Raw genomic sequence first — 16,506 nt, 5'->3', positions numbered from 1 at the left:
TATGTTGTTTTATGATTACTTTTTCTTTGCAGGAAGGGCATTCCAAACTAGCCGATTACTTGTGCTTTCTTACGCCAACTTGATAGAATCTGTGAAGCATCATTAAAATAATGGTTTGTTTGCTTCCTTTGCCAGTTGGTGATGGAATTTTGTGGTGCTGGCTCTGTCACCGACCTGATCAAGAACACGAAAGGTAACACGTTGAAAGAGGAATGGATCGCGTACATCTGCAGGGAAATCTTGCGGGTAGGTTACAAGTGGGGTCTGGTCCACTTCCCAGATTCTTCAAGCAACACATGATCTCTTAGGAGGGACTGAACTTTGTTCTGACTTTCTAATGAAATTCATAAGCATATCAAAAACCCTTTAAAAGTTTACCCTGTCGGTGGTGGTGGTAGTTTGGTGTGAAGGTCTGCCCTAATGGATGTGAGAGCCATTCTGGAGATAAGCCATGAGCATGTTTTCATTTAGGTTGACATTGGGTGATTTCACTTAAAAAGGGATTCATTTTGAATGCTGTTTCCAATCAGAAACCTGATTTTAGATCATAAATACAGTGTTCCACTTAGGAAATGAATTATTTTAAGAGAAATTTTGATCACTCATTTATCTGTTTGTGAAAGTTAATAACTAGTATATTATTCTTAACGGGGTAATACCTTCCCAGCATATAAAGTTTATAAGGATTGTGTGACTTTAGTCATTCCTATACATACAACCTAGTTTAACTGACTTTACCTTTAAAAAAAATCTTTGAGACCTAATCACTTAAACTAATCAAAATAGCAGAACAAGACTTCCTGTTTGACCAGTTGACCCACAAATGCCCCAACCAGGAAATCTAGACAATAGTGTTATATTTGCTGAACTGAGTTCAGGAAAAAGAAAGTAATTGGATATATTTTAGTTCATTCAGACTAGCTTAATCATCCCTTCCTACTAATATGGAGGTTATAATATGTCTACTGAGCATTCTTACTGGATCTTCCTGGCCATTAATTTTTATTTATAAGCTCTGCCTTCTTAGTTTAAGTGAACAAAAGTTAAAACTTTTTAACTGTGTGTTCAAGATATGCCTTTGAAAGATAGATTATATGCTTTGGGTGGATGGATGAAATGGATACAACTTAAAAACGAACGAAGGCATAAGAAGATGATATTTGTTCATTAAATCAAACCAAATTAGGCAAAAGACAAATAGAAAATGGAATTTTAAAATTATAACATTGATGTGAATGACTTCTATCCTGAAAATGACAAAATATTACTGAGAAATATTAAAGAAGACCTTAATAAATGGAGGTGTATATGATTTCACAGATTTGAATACTCAGTATTGTAAAGAAGTCATTTCTACCCAGTTTGATCCATGGTTTCATTGAACTTCCAGTTTAAATTCCTATAGGTATATTTGTGGAAATTCATAAAGCTGATTTTTTAAAAAAAAATTATATAGAAATGCAAAGGGCCAAGAATAACCAAGGCAATCTTGAAGAACAAAACTTCTTCTTCTTCAAGAGGAGGATTTATCCTACCAGTTATCAGGATTTGTTAGAAAGCTACTGATAAATTAAGACAGAGTAGCATTATTACAAGATGAGACAATGGCCAAAGGAACAAAATCAAGGGTCCAGGAACAGACCCACATCATATGGACACCTGGTCTGTGACAAAGGAAAGGGTGCTTTTTATCAGTAAGTAGGACTTGATCAATTGAATATCTGTAAGAAAACATGAAACTTGACAACAGCTACATACCATATTCAAAAATTAATTCAATCTGGGTTATAGATGTAAATGGGAAAAATGTAAAAATTAAAGCTCTTAAGAAAAGACCTCCATGGCTTGGGGTAGGCAAAAATATAAATTATGTATTTTGTGTTCTTATACAGAACACAAAACAAAATTTGAGGAAAAACAATGTCCTTCACATCTGATGTATGTTTTGATTTTGCAAACTTACTTTGAATTTCTGACTTAAAATTTTGCTCAGTCAGATAGAGCCTGATGGATTATTTAATCATTCTGACCACTGAGTGGGTGCCAAGAACCTGTCAGGCCTCTAGGGATGGTTCTGCCCAGTGTGCCTTTCTGCACTGCTGGGGAACCCTGCAAGGGAGCAGTCATCTGATCTAATCTTCATGGTTCTAAAAGTAGCAGGTATGTTTCATCACATGAGCATCTTTCAGTACCTTTCAATGTGTGAAAACAGTGGTATTCCTCCTTTTTCCAATACACTCTCTGGAATGATATCAGCATTTCAGACATGACTCACTGGAAGAGACATTTGATCACCCAAAGGTCTCTGGCCACAAGAGGTTTTAGAGACGACCTCCATGCATTGTATGATCTAATTAAAAGAACTTTTGGCTCACTTCCATGCTCTATTTCTGCTTTCAACCACTTCAGTGGTGAAAGAGGGAAAGGGATCTTCAGTCCCTCTCTTAAGGATTTATGGGGTATGTAAATACTGTGAAAAGCACACATTTAAATCTGCTAGATTCCTACCTTGTGACAAACTGAACAGATAAGAAGGGCAATTTTTTAAGACCTAAACTAGTGCCTCAAACCCTTCTATAACATAGTTTATGTTTCCTGATATTTCTAAATGTATTTATGGGTCTTTTTGGACATCTATAATGTCCTGAATTTCTTTGACAAGAGAATTCAGATATCTAGTTTTGTTTCTTTTTGTGTCAACTTCATTTTTCATACCATGGTTTTGTTGTTGTGGAGAAAAATTAAAAGAGCAAAGAAGTATAAATAATAAAGTGATAACACTTGGGTACCCAATGCCTTGAATTATCAAGTGTTAGCATAAAATAATTTAAGACTCCAATTTTAGATTCTTTTAGATTATAATTTATCTGAAAACTATGTGACTACTTTAGAGTAAGTCTGTAGGTTAAAGAATTTGCACCACAAAAAAAGCCAAAAACAGAGTAATTCATGAAGAAGTGGAACACAAACAGGTTTAGTTGTCACTGAATAATTATCTCACATAATGAGCACAAAGTCACAAATAGAATAAACTAGCATAAACTAAAAATGACAGTGATAAATGCCAACAAAGGAAATAGAAATTGTATTCCCTCTTAAATGTGAAGCATACTGGCTACAGCCGGTGGGAAATTTCTTGGCTGGTCTGAGAAATATTTTACTGTGCTTAATTAAAATTGTATAACTAGGCCAAGTACTGTGGCTCACACCTGTAATCTCAGCACTTTATCATCTAAGTCAGGAGTTAAAGACCAGCCTGGCCGACATGGTGAAACCCCGTCTCTACTAAAATAAATTAACTGGGCATGGTCATGGGCACCTGTAATCCCAGCTACTCTGGAGGCTGAGGCAGTCGCTTGAACCTGGGAGGCAGAGGTTGCAGTGAACCAAGTTCGTGCCATTGCATTCCAGCCTGGGCAACAGAATAAGGCTCCATCTCAATCAATCAATCAATTGATCGTATAACAAAAAGTAAATTTTAACTTTTAAATTCAAATATTGCCAAAAATCCTGCAGGGATTCAGTTAAATCAGGTTAGTTTTCTGTACAGAGACTGTGTAGATGGTTCTTTTTCAAAGCAGCAAATACAAGCAGTCCTTGCTTTTCACAGTAGTGTTAACTGAAACACATGTTCATGTCGGGACAATATTGTCACTTGCATGGTTCCCTGATACCTGATAATCAGATCCGATATGCAAGCATTTCATTAAACACAGTGCCATGCATTGCAAGGACTGCCTATGTATTTTAATTTGTATTGATCAATTACCTACAGTTAGAAGAGTACTATGAACACATGAAAGATGTGATAATAATTCTGAAAAGTATGTCTGGGTGAGTGTAAATTTTTTGGATCATTAACATTTGAAATAATTTATTTGCATCTTGGCTTATGTTCCTATTAACCCTTCTTGACTCTCCATCACTCTAGGGGCTGAGTCACCTCCACCAGCATAAAGTGATTCATCGAGATATTAAAGGGCAGAATGTCTTGCTGACTGAAAATGCAGAAGTTAAACTAGGTAAGAGCAGAATCCTGTGAGCTTTGGTATTGCAGGAAGTGATGTGATTATACCAACAGTTTTAAAAAATTAATGTTAATTTGTCACTGTGGAGGGCATTGCCCTAAAAATAGAAAGGAAAATATTTCTTTGTCTATTTAAAACAATATTTTCTCAAGGCATTCTGAGGAACGAATATATATATATAATGTAGGAACAGAACCATTTGCTTAATCAATATGTAGAAATAATTGAGACTTTTTTGTTTCAGTAGAGATTAGAAGTGACAAACTTTTAAATGGGCTCCTCTGTTGTTTATATTGTTGCTGCTACAACAGAGCACTAGGGCCCAAATTTTTTTTCCATTAAAATATACACAGGCATATTCAGAATAATCAATTCCTGGTATAGTACCATAGGTTTAAATTATATTTACACTGTTTTTGTTATTACCTTGGGCTCCTGTGCAAAATGGATGCTTAATATTCTACGTTAGGTGCATACTGATTATCCCCACGTCCATCAGTCGGAGAATCGTTTTCTTTGGCATCTCCATTAGAGCTTTTTCCGCAACAAATCTGGGACTGTCCAAATAAACTAGAGAGTTACCACGTGCATTTTCTTGCTTGGTGTGTATGAGTAAGAGCACGAATTGACAAATATCCAATAGGATATTTGACTTGTCATCTAGCAAAGGATCACTGTCCACATGATTGTATATTTTCAAAGAGATTTAAACATCTTCTATGTTCATGTCCCAAACATTTGCTCTTTCTTCTTGTTGAAATACATGATTTCCATTTTTTTCTTAGTTAGCATTTGGGGCCAAACTTTCTCAGCTCATGAATATTCTCTTTTAAAAACAAAAGTATACATTATGTAGGCTAAGCAGTTATATATGTACCAACTAGATAAGCTATCCTGAGAGCATTCTTGCATCCCTAATTAATAGTTACTTGTTAAGTGTATATTATGTGCCAGGCCCTGTACATGACCATTTTCCATAGAGCAACTCTATGCAGATATCATCCTCATTTTACAGAGTAGGAAAGCGGACCTCAAAGAGGTTCATCTACTAGCCTAGGTCATACCACTAGTAGGTGGCAGAAATGAGATACAAACTTAGGCAGTCTGACTCCAGACTTTTGCTTTTAATCATTTTTCTTGTATCCCCAAAAATACTACCCTTTATGACAACCAAGCTTACTTTTTTCTATAACACCTATTTTTGGTCCCTGTGGAGCCTTGGTGTAACCAAACATAATTCTTTGCGCCTTCCTCATTGGTACGCTTCATCCATTTTTACATGCAGTTTAAAAACATATATTCACAGCATAGAAAAGGTAGAAGCAACCCAGGAGCCCATCAGCAGTTGAATAGATAAACAAAATGTGATCCATACATACAATGAAATATTATTTGAGCTTGAGAAGGAAGGAAATTCTAACACATGCTACAATGTGGATGAACCTTGAGGACATTAGGCTAAATGAAATAACCCGTCACAAAAAGACAAATACTGTATGATTCCACTTATACAAGGTAGTGAGGATAGGCAAATTTATAGGTATGGAAAGTAGAATTATAATTGCCAGGGGCTGGGGCAAGGGGAAATTGGGAGCTATTGTTTAGTAGGTTCAAAGTTTTAGTTGGGGAAGATGAGAAATTCTAGAGGTTAGTGGTGATGGTGTACAACAATGTGATGTACTTAGTGCCCCAGAAATGTACATTTTAAAATGGTAAAATTGTGAACTTTGTTATGCATATTTTACCACAATAAAATAATTCACATCCATTGTATCACCATATAAAACCTAAGATCATAGACTTGACTTACTTGTCTTCTCTTAAATAGTGGACTTCGGAGTCAGCGCCCAGCTTGATCGAACAGTGGGCAGGAGGAATACTTTCATTGGAACTCCCTACTGGATGGCACCAGAAGTTATTGCCTGTGACGAAAACCCAGATGCCACATATGATTTCAAGGTATGACTTCTCTGTTATGTTTCAAAACTATGCCTACCATCTTATCTGGGGTCATGCAGTTGGAGAATTCTCACATGCCTTTATATTTATGATTTATGTGATCCCAAGGGAAAACTGAATAACATTATTTGAGTTTAAGACTTATAAGACATCCAAGTGAGGATCTTTTTTTTCTTTTCTTTTTTATTATGCTTTAAGTTCTGGGATACATGTGCAGAACGTACAGGTTTGTTACATAAGTATACATGTGCCATGGTGGTTTACCGCACCCATCACCCCGTCATCTAGAATAGGTATTTCTCCTGATGCTATCCCTCCCCTAGTGCCCCATCACACCACTCCACTGAGTGTGTGATGTTCCTCTCCCTGTGTCCATGTGTGCTTCAAGTGAGGATCTTTTTAATGAATTCACCTATCATATCTGATTGCCTTTTTGAAAAAATAAAGTTTAAATCATTTTCTATATATTTTTAAAATTTACTCTTATTATTATTGGAAAATAGATTAGATGTCCATTTTGGTTATGGTTTAGGTTTTTGGAAGATTATTATGATAGCTTTTTATGTTAAACTAAGGTGTTGTTGTCTTGAGTCATCTTTTTCTGATTGAGGATAATCAGACTCACTCGTTTCTACAATGCTCAAAGTATAATTATCTTTTTTTTTTATGAGAGGGAATCAAATGGAATATTGGTGACTGCTTTATAGTATTTCTGTTGTGTGGCCTGATGTTTCATAGAGATTTGACTTGTGACTTTTTACTTTATATTAGAAGCTAGAAATTTGCTAATAAATTCAAACCTGTGTTCAAGTAGATTTCTCCAAGAAGCGCTTCTCTTTTCTGTTCTGCTAGCTGAAAATGAAACATAATTTTGGGTTATTGCCCTTCAGTTTTATTGTCTGGACTGTCAGGTGGCATGACTTTCTAATAAACTGTGACTGAAAGTCAAGACAATGAAAGTGGGGGCAGTGGAATCTAGGAACTGTGTGTGGGTTTCCAGGCTATGCATTCGGTAGAGAGACACCCTGTGGTCTTTGTGTACATTACAGGACAATCTGGGCAAAACTTGATCTACCCGGGCTGGTTTCAGAGGTGCATGAACTTTATACCAAAACACTTTAATGATCCTCTGCAAATACTCTTATCTTACAGATGAAGAAACTGAGGCAGAGGTCTGCAGGTGCTCACCCGGTTAGTGATCTTCTCAGAGGTGGCACCTGAATGCAGGTCTCCAAACTTTCTGATCAGAGCTCTTTCCAATATATTAACTTGCTCCTCTGTATTGTACTTCCATATACATCTCCAATTTACCAACTGAACAGTATATTTGAAGAATTTCACGTTTAAGGAATATTTTTAGTTCTCGACATGTGGGGCTATTGTTGAAATCAGGTCTCAAAGATGCAAACATTGCAGCGTTTTTGAGGCCTCATATCTCAGTGTTGACAGAAAATTTGCCTCTTTGGGGAATTGCCAGCTTGGGGGTCTGAAAACAAAATAATCCCCCATAATTTTTCCTCCTTCCTTCAAAGTGAGTTACTGTAATAACCTGACAACCATCTGTCTGAAAACAGCTGCCAAGTTAAAAATTAATCTCCTGCCAAAATAAGTGTCATTTATTTAAAATGCTAACAATAAGCATATTTAAATAATTTCATTTGCAAATCCCTTCAGAAAAGACACTACAAAATATACATCCGAGGCCAGATATGTGTATCATGATTAGCTACAAGCAATTCTTCAAACCATAGTTATACTAACAAGTGCTAACTAGCCTACATCTGGGCCACAGATATTCTAGACTGCTGTGTAACATACCATGGGGAATCAGTGTTTGCAGCTTTTGCCCTCAGCTTAATCTTTTTGTTTTTTTTTTTTTTTTGAGACAGAGTTTCACTTTTGCCCAGGCTGGAGTACAATAGCGCAATCTCAGCTTGCCACAACCTCTGCCTCATGGGTTCAAGCGATTCCCCTACCTCAGCCTCCCAAGTAGCTGGGATTACAGGCATGTATCACCACTACCAGCTAATTTTGTGTTTTTCGTACAGACAGGGTCTCTCCATGTTAGTCAGGCTGGTCTCGAACTCCTGACCTCAGGTGATCCACCCACTCAGCCTCTCAAAGAGCTGGGATTACAGGCATGAGCCACCTAGCCCAGCCCCTGTGCTTAATCTTTTAGGTAGTATGATTGACTCCATCATATATGGGACTTTTGCTGTATAAATAAAGTAGGTGCCTACAAACTGACTTGTTTTCAGTAGGGCACCTAGAAGAGGCTTTCCTTCTGGCTAAGCCAAAGCTTGGAGGTAAACTGATATTTGGGTCCTCTCTCCTCAGACTATGGCTAAGGACTATGGTTTAAGATCATTGTAAAAGGTATGAGAGCAGTGCAGAGCTCTAGGTATGGGCAAAGCCCGGTGCATGGGTAACCACAGAGGTCGTAATGTTGCACAGTGATTTCAGAGGCACTGGGAGGTTCACCTGGCTATAAAAGTATCCTGAGACATTAAAAAGATTGAAGATGGAACCAACCCAAATGCCTATCGATGATAGACTGGACAGGGAAAATGTGGCACATGTACACCACGGAATATTATGCAGCCATCAAAAACGATGAGTTTGTGTCCTTTGTCGGGACATAGATGAACCTGGAAACCATCATTCTCAGCAAACTGACAGAAGAGCAGAAGATCAAACACCGCATGTTCTCACTCATAGGCGGGTGTTGAACAATGAGAACATAGGGGAGTGATGGTGGGTGGTGGGGAGCTGGGGAGAGATAGCAAGGGGAGAAATGCCAGATGTAGGTGACGGGGAGGAACGCAGCAAATCACACTGCCAGGTGTGTACCTATGCAACAATTTTGCATGTTCNTGGACACAGGGAGGGGAGCACTACACACTGGGGTCAGTTGGGGGGAAATAGGGGAGGGACGGTGGGGGGTTGGGAGTTGGGAAGAGATAGCAAGGGAAGAGATGCCAGATATCGGTGATGGGGAGGAAGGCAGCAAATCACACTGCCACGTGTGTACCTATGCAACAATCTTGCGTGTTCTTCACATGTACCCCAGAACCTAAAATGCAATAAAATAAATAAATGGGAAAATAAAGATTGAAGATGAATCTGTGTGTATTTTATTAAAACATAAAGGATCCTGATAGAATAGGTTCAATTGCATCAATCATTTAGACCTTAGTGCAAATTAATTTAACAGGATTGTCATAAGGGTAGGTTGTGCACGAGGAGGAAAAAGTCATGGTAGAAATATGAGCTTCATTGGTTATTTGCTATGGGTAAGGAGAAGGATGACAAAAGAATGACTAAGGAAGACTTTTCTTCAGAGGGGTTTATCATATTGAATTATTTTACATTTAAAAAAAATTCATAGTGGGCTTCAAAGACATCTTAGACAAATCAAATAGTAAATAATCAATAAATAACAAATCAAATAACAATACCATACCATACTCTGTTGGGGTACAATGGAAGGTTTGGAGAGTCTTTGCAGATTTAGTTCATCCATTTAGACAGTTTTACTGTGGGCCAGAGAAGATGCTAATCTTTAAATACCCTTACTTCTTCTTTCTTGGCACCATATATTATCCGCTTTTCTGTTTAAGATTCTTAAGACTGTGACGTGTCACCAGGGGACAGCCTGACAAAATGCTGACTTTCAAAATTATGTATTCATTCACTTAGTGCATATTTAGAGACTATCCATTGTGTATAAGTAATTAGTCAAGCTATATCTGTGCATGCAGTTTCTGATAGAAGGTTCATTTGAGACCCCATCAAAGCCCAAGGACCCAGCACTGTGTGTTTGGTGGTCCGCTTGGCCCAGTGGTGTATCCCAGCCCCAGAAAGTTGATGTCAACACTTTGGGCCCTCATGTGCCATAGCCACTCTCAGCTGAGAGTGGCTGAGATTTAGAATAAAGGGATGACTTGGCCACTGGACTTCATTAGATTTCTTACCACAAAAGTCCTTCCTGTAAAATAAAGGCAAGAGGCAAAAGAAAAGAGTATAGCCTAGTTTTCTTATTTGATTTATTATTTATTATTATTTGATTTGTCTAAGATGTCTTTAAAGACTACTATAACTTTTTATAAAACCTAAAGTAACCCAACAATATAAAGTCTTCTGTAACAGAGCAGTCTGAAGAGCTCCTGTTTTTTATCCCAGAGTCTGGTTTTGCATGATATCTACTGGGCACAGTAAGTGACTCACTGAAAATAGACCCTCTCCTAAGGAGGAGCGCCAGAATCTCATTTGCCTAGTGTGCTGGCTTTCCCCTGGAGGCCCTTCCTTTCTTGTTTTCAGAAATTCTGTCAAAACACTTCAAGTGAAAGGAAAGGTTTCATTTCCCTGATAAGTATGTGGGGCAATAATGAAAGCTTTCCCATTTAATAATAAGCATTCAAAAGATTTGAAATTAATAAAACTGTTCAAAATGCCTAGGCTGTTTAAATTTTTTTTAACCTACTTTGAATTTCATTTTGGTTGGATGGGATCTGCCAAGCATTTTATAGTCCTGTGTATTTATTGCTTTAACAGAAACACCCACTAAGAAAGTTCTGTGGCTGAACGCCACAGTATAGTACACATAATGTAGTGTTATTCACCCCTCCTACCCCACGGAGACAGGCAGACGGATGGACGGACAGACAGACACACACACACACACACACACACACACACACACACACACACACACACACATGGGAAATCTATAAAGAACCTGGAAAAACTTAATAGCATTTATTTTGGATAGGGCATGTGGATGGAAAACTTAGTTTTTATTTTCCATATCTTTCTGCCCTGTTACGTGTTTTTGTTTTTTTTTTTTGTGCCGTAAACAGGACTTGCTCTCATGTTAAGCCAATGAAGTAAGAGATGCACAATGAAATGGCGTGCCCCCTCATTCAACTCCCCACCAGATTCCTGTCCTCAGGCCCGATCTGTACCAATGTTGTTTATTATCTGCCCAAACTCTGTTTATGAGACTTTCACACAGGTGCTGCAGATTATTTGCAGACATGGGTGTCTCCTCTCCAGGGTTTGGGTGAATATTGTGCTCTTGCTGTAGAGAAAGTACTCTTTTCCCCTGTGTCACAGATAATTGGCATTATTCAGGCAAGGTGGAGATTCTTCTTCTAAGTAAGAGGTTCAGTTGGAAATAAAGTGAGCAACCTAGCTAGTGGCAGAGTTCCCTCCGTGCAGGGTGTCACCTGAGAGGACAATATTCAGATTGCGGAATGATGCATTTACACTCTCACACAAGTCCTGGCATCTGTGTACTGAGATTCAAACAAAGGTCCTCCCTATTCAGTCGGAGGGAAGATGACCCAGATATCACATTTGTGTCACCAACAGGAAACCAGAAACCCTATTCAACATATTTCTGTGGCTCCCTGTTCACACCCACCTACAAAGGATTCCTTAGTCAAATGCAGACAGTGCCTTTTCCAGGCAATAGGCTGATCCCCAGGGGAAGAAAGTAAGCTATTCTAATAATTTTCCTTTGGTCACATAACAAGTGAAAATGGACAAAGAACTGAAGATGTCTGTCCTCAGTTTGTTTTATGTGTGAAATGGAATTATTAATAACTATCTCCACTTCAGTGACCATAACTCACCACCCGAGTTCTGTCTACATAACATAGTATATAAATATATAACATAATTAATGAGAGTTAGTCCTTTGAAGTCATATAGGACCAGTTTAGACTTTGCCTCCTATTTGCAAATTACTTCAGGGGAGTTATTTAACTTTTCCTAAACCTGCATAAAATGAGAATAATAAATTGTTTATTCTGAGGTTATAATAGAATAAAATGAGATTATAAAGGGATTAATATAATATTAATATAATTAATAATATTAATATAAAGGGATTAATACAGTGCCCACTACTTAATAAATACTCAATATATGATAGTTTTGTATTTATGTTATCATATGGAAGTATTGCTATTCGGGGCCATCTTTTACCCCTAAAAGGCAACCGTTTCATGTAGTTCAGCCTCATATTTGTGTTACACACCTCTAATTGTCTGCTTGCATTGAGCCAGAATCTGCTTCTCTATAACTTTTACCACTCAATTAAGATGTCATCCCTAGGGACCATACATACAATGTGTCAATTTCTTTTTCCCACCTGGAATATTTGAAGAGAATAAACTAGCCACATGTAAGTTACCCAACAAAAGACTATTTTCTGTTCTGTGAAACTTGATAGAATACACTGTGCTGGCTGTGCCCATTATTAAGCTATTGTCTGTCACCTCTGGACTGCCATGCTGCCTCTGCTTTATGGTAATGGGGCTAGGACTCAGCTGCCCTCCTTTCTGTTTGTCCATCTGACTTTATCAGGCTCTGCCAGCAGGGGGCAATAGAGAGCGGGGGGCCCAGTCTGGAGGAGAAGGGAGGACACACGCTTTCCTATTTGCTTCCTGTGAGCTTCTTGTTTATGCCTGCACGGTCCTTGTGACCCCTGTGTGCACCATGGAGTACCAGAGCTCCCTGCCATCTTACCTGACTCCGGTTTGCTGGTTGAACTGCCAGCTGGTGATATCTGGTCCTAAGGATCTATCTGTACCCACATTTGTTGAATACCCAAATGTATCATGTACTGCATTGTATCTTAGGCACTTTGCATATATTTCCTTATTAAATTCTCTTACCAACCCTTCAAGGTATGTGTTATTTTCATGTTGCAGTTGAGAAAATGGGCTCAGCGTTGTTAGTTGTGTCAGAGCGGGTCTTGCTGCAGAGCATAAGCATACCTTCTACCTCACGGTGCACATTGGGGTTCTCGTCTTGTGCCACACTGCCTCTCATTCTTGTGTGGCTGGTTCAGACATCTAAAAGTATTGCTTTTCTTCACTGTGTTGAGCAGCCCAGCCCGAGAAGGAACGTTCTCTTGCTCTGCTCAAGTTGCTTGTGTATCAGCTTTTCCTCACTCCCACCCTTTCTAGCAGCCAGAAGTTCTGTCTTGCCTCTGACTTCCCAAAGGCACTAAAATTTGTCTCTTTTCTGTTTGTAATGCACACAGTGCTAGGCCATTAATCACACCACAGGCTAGGCTGCACAGCACCTCTGGAATAATGAATTACCCAGCTCCTGCCAGGATGAGTCACGCCATGGCCATGAACGAAACTTATCTCTCCCGAGCTCCCTCCTCATCTTCCTCTTCCCTCTTTTCTTTCTCGTCTCCTGTGATCTGTCTTGCCAGTCGTAATTGGAGCATTTTCTCCTTTATTTAAGTTCTGAAGTGTCTTTGGGACTCGCTAATGTATCCAAAGGCTTAAACAAGACCTGTCAAGGATATTTATGGCTTTCTAGCCAGGGCTGTTAAGTGTAACTTACAAGCAGCTTTGGGAATATATGGCCAGGGATATAAATGTTCCTTTTAGAAAACAAGAGAACCCCAGGGAAAAAAAAGGATCATAACAATGGTATCAAATGAAGGCTTAAGGAAGCAGCAGAATCTGCTAGGTCATGTGACTTACCAGGATATGCACAGGTATTTGCGGTGGTGTGATCCCTGGTTTGAAAGGGGTGTTTGGGGACTTGGGGAAAGGCTGCCCAAGCGGGATCCTGAGATGATGCATAACAAATAAAGTATATGTCTTTTCCTTAAACCTTCTTGCTTCCTGGGGGATAAATCCAGAATTACCTAACAAAGGAGATCTCTCCATTTTCCTACTGCCAAAATATGTTTCTTCAGATTATTGCTGTATATATCTATATATTTCTTATGCCACCAGAAATCTAGAGGCAGGCAGTCCAGGTTTGATGCGATGGCTCATTGATGTCTTCAGAAACCAAAGCGCCTAGCTTTCTGTCCTGCCGTCATTCATTTGTTGGCTTCCTGACACATGGTTGCAAGATGGATACTGTAGCTCTTTATTTAAGGCACTAAGAAGTGGGAAAAAGTTAGCAAGCCACCAGGTGTATTTGTCCCTTATTTGAGGAAAAGCAGAAGCTCCCGGAAGATGTTTGCTTATGTCTCATTGGCGAGAACTATGTCACATCTCTAACTGCCATCCTTAGCTGTAGTGGAGTCAGCATAGGCAAGGGCGGCTTTGCTACACTCTGAAATGGAAGCAGCAAGAAAAATGAGGGTTGAAAATGACCACTGGATTAGCCAATAAATAATTTCCGCCACAACTAAATGGAGGGAAATCAAAGAAGACTAAATTGGGCAAGCAAAGGCAATGTCACTTGACAGTGGAGGAGAAGGAAATCAATCATCTTGAGCCCCACTCTGTGCCAGATTTTGTGCTAGCAGCTACCTGATCAATACATGCGTGTCACGGTTATTTCCATTGAGCAATTGAAAAGCCAAGCTCTGAGCAGCACTCTGCGTGTAGGTGAATAAGAAACCTCGATTTGAATCCAGATCTGCCTGATTTAAAGGCCTATTGTCAGCCTGGTGTGGTCATGCCCATAATCCCAACATTTGAGAGGCCAAGGTGGGAGGATTGCTTGAGCCCAGGAGTTCAAGACCAGCCTGGGCAACACAGTGAAACTTCATCTCAGTCAGTCAGTCAATCAATACCTGTGTATTTCTTTCCTTCTACCATTCATGTTGCCATTGGGAAATTGAGGCCAGTTTTATTGTAGGAAACTGGAGTACCTCATTGAATCTCAACACCTTTATTGAATTGCTGGCACCTTCAGTCATATGGACAAAGTAGGAATCCGAAGTAATTATTTTATGGATTAAACAAGTGATAAGGGGAAAAATGGTAAATACTCAAGTCCTTACATTATGATGATTGTTAAAAGAGAACTGGCCTAGGAGGCAGAAGACTTAACTCAGTTTAAAACCAGCTGCTAAGTTACTCTCTGGTCTTGGGTAAGTCACTTTCCCTCATTTGTGAAATGAAAGGCTGGGCTAGATGATCTACAAAGAGTCTACCAGCCCTAGATAGGTTTTGCTACTTTCTGTCATGTATCTTTCATTTGTTCATTCATTCAACAAATATTTATTAAGGGCCTACTGTGTACCAGGGACTGTTCTGGGTACTTTGGATATATCAAACAACAGAACAAAGATCCTTGCCCTGTGGCCCTTATGCTCTTATGTATGTGTGTTGGAGGTAAAGGACACAAACAATGAACACAAAACATGGTAAATTAGTGATGAATGAATATGTCGTATGTTAGAGGTACTTAGTTCTGTGAGGGACAAATATGGGGAAGGTCACAGTGGTCCTCACTGAGAACACAGGGGTTGAGTAGGCTTTGGGGAGGAGAATCAGCCAGCACATCACTGGTGAGGTGCTGCAGGCAGAGGGAACACCTTGAGTCAAGATCCAAAGGTAGAAGTGTGTCTGGGCCCTCTGAGCAATTTCCTTCTCCACCACCTGAGGCCTGGCCTTGAGCCCTTCTTACCGCAGAACCATCATTTTCTTTCACATATATTGGTTTTCAACCTAGCTCGAAGCTTCCTGGACTTGAAAGCTATTTAAATGTGAATCTTCTGTTGTAGTTACTGCCACCTTCTTACTTGTGCCTTATTTCACAATATAGAAACACTCAATTCTTAGGGATTTGGGGTATATGGGGGTAGAAGTACCAAGGTCTGGAGATACTAGAGTCTTATCGAAATAGCACAGGTACTTTTAGAGCCAACCTACCATTTCCAGACTATTCTTGCTGTGCTTTCTGTTTCAAGTTTCGTGAACAGTGAATGACTCAGTGTTTGTCATGTTCCCAAATGATTATCTTTGTCTATCAACCATAAAACCCCAGGTACAATAGAATGGCGTTTTCATCTTTACCAGTTATTGCTCCTGAGCCAACTTGTAATAGACGGGCCGAGCCTTCCCCATCACCTCTGGAAATAATCTCACTAAGTGAGACCAAGAGCCTCCGGGAAACTCAGTCACTTGCTAGGCTAGAGAAATATGGGGTGCAGATTGTGTTTAATGAAAATCTGTGTACATCTTGAAACATAACAAAGAGAAGGGACAAGGGTTGCCTTTGTGAGTTGTGTTGTATGCAGAGAGTTCCTTGGAGTTTTAAGATGTTGGTGTCGTAAAAGTGCATTGCTATTCCCAGTTGAACTGAGAACTGGTAACATTTAAAGAATCCCCCTTGCTCCTAGTGTGAGGTTACACATGTGCTCCAGCCACCTGCTCTCAGGTAGACTGCACTTTAGGCAAGAGCCTAGACCCCCCAGAAAACCCCTTCCACATTGTATGGTCCTCTGCCCAGTTACTGAACAGCCCTGAATGTCGCTCACAGGATTTTGAGAAACTTAGTTCTAGGGATTGACTCAACATGAATGTTAGGAATGTTATGAAGCTCTCTTCCAGTTACATCTCTTTTTCACGTGGCCTTGACATTTGTTTGATGGCAATGGCAAGGAAACTTAACTTCGATCACTCTATTCTGAGAGAAGTTTGAAAAATGTACAAAATGCATGAGGTATTTAAAATGAGATATCTAAATTAGGATGTGGGCCATTGAACCAAGTTTGGTATTAGATTTTCTTACCAATCTGCTG

The 16,506-nt window shown here is 39.3% G+C and overlaps 1 protein-coding gene across 4 annotated transcripts in view; it reads left to right on the top strand.

Moving 5' to 3' along the window:
• The window catches only part of TNIK (TRAF2 and NCK interacting kinase), a 412,478-nt gene that overhangs the window by 283,290 nt on the left and 112,682 nt on the right, over positions 1-16,506 (top strand). For all 4 annotated transcript variants that reach the window (XM_017529736.2, XM_017529735.2, XM_017529734.2 and 1 more), the window contains exons 5-7: positions 136-246; positions 3,932-4,022; positions 5,857-5,987. In XM_017529736.2, the coding sequence (XP_017385225.1) occupies positions 136-246; positions 3,932-4,022; positions 5,857-5,987 (333 nt within the window). The remainder of the gene's footprint in view (positions 1-135; positions 247-3,931; positions 4,023-5,856; positions 5,988-16,506) is intronic.

Source organism: Cebus imitator, unplaced genomic scaffold (genome assembly GCF_001604975.1).
Source record: "Cebus imitator isolate Cc_AM_T3 unplaced genomic scaffold, Cebus_imitator-1.0 Scaffold61, whole genome shotgun sequence".
NCBI lineage: Eukaryota > Metazoa > Chordata > Mammalia > Primates > Cebidae > Cebus > Cebus imitator.
This window is presented reverse-complemented; position numbering and strand designations above follow the sequence as displayed.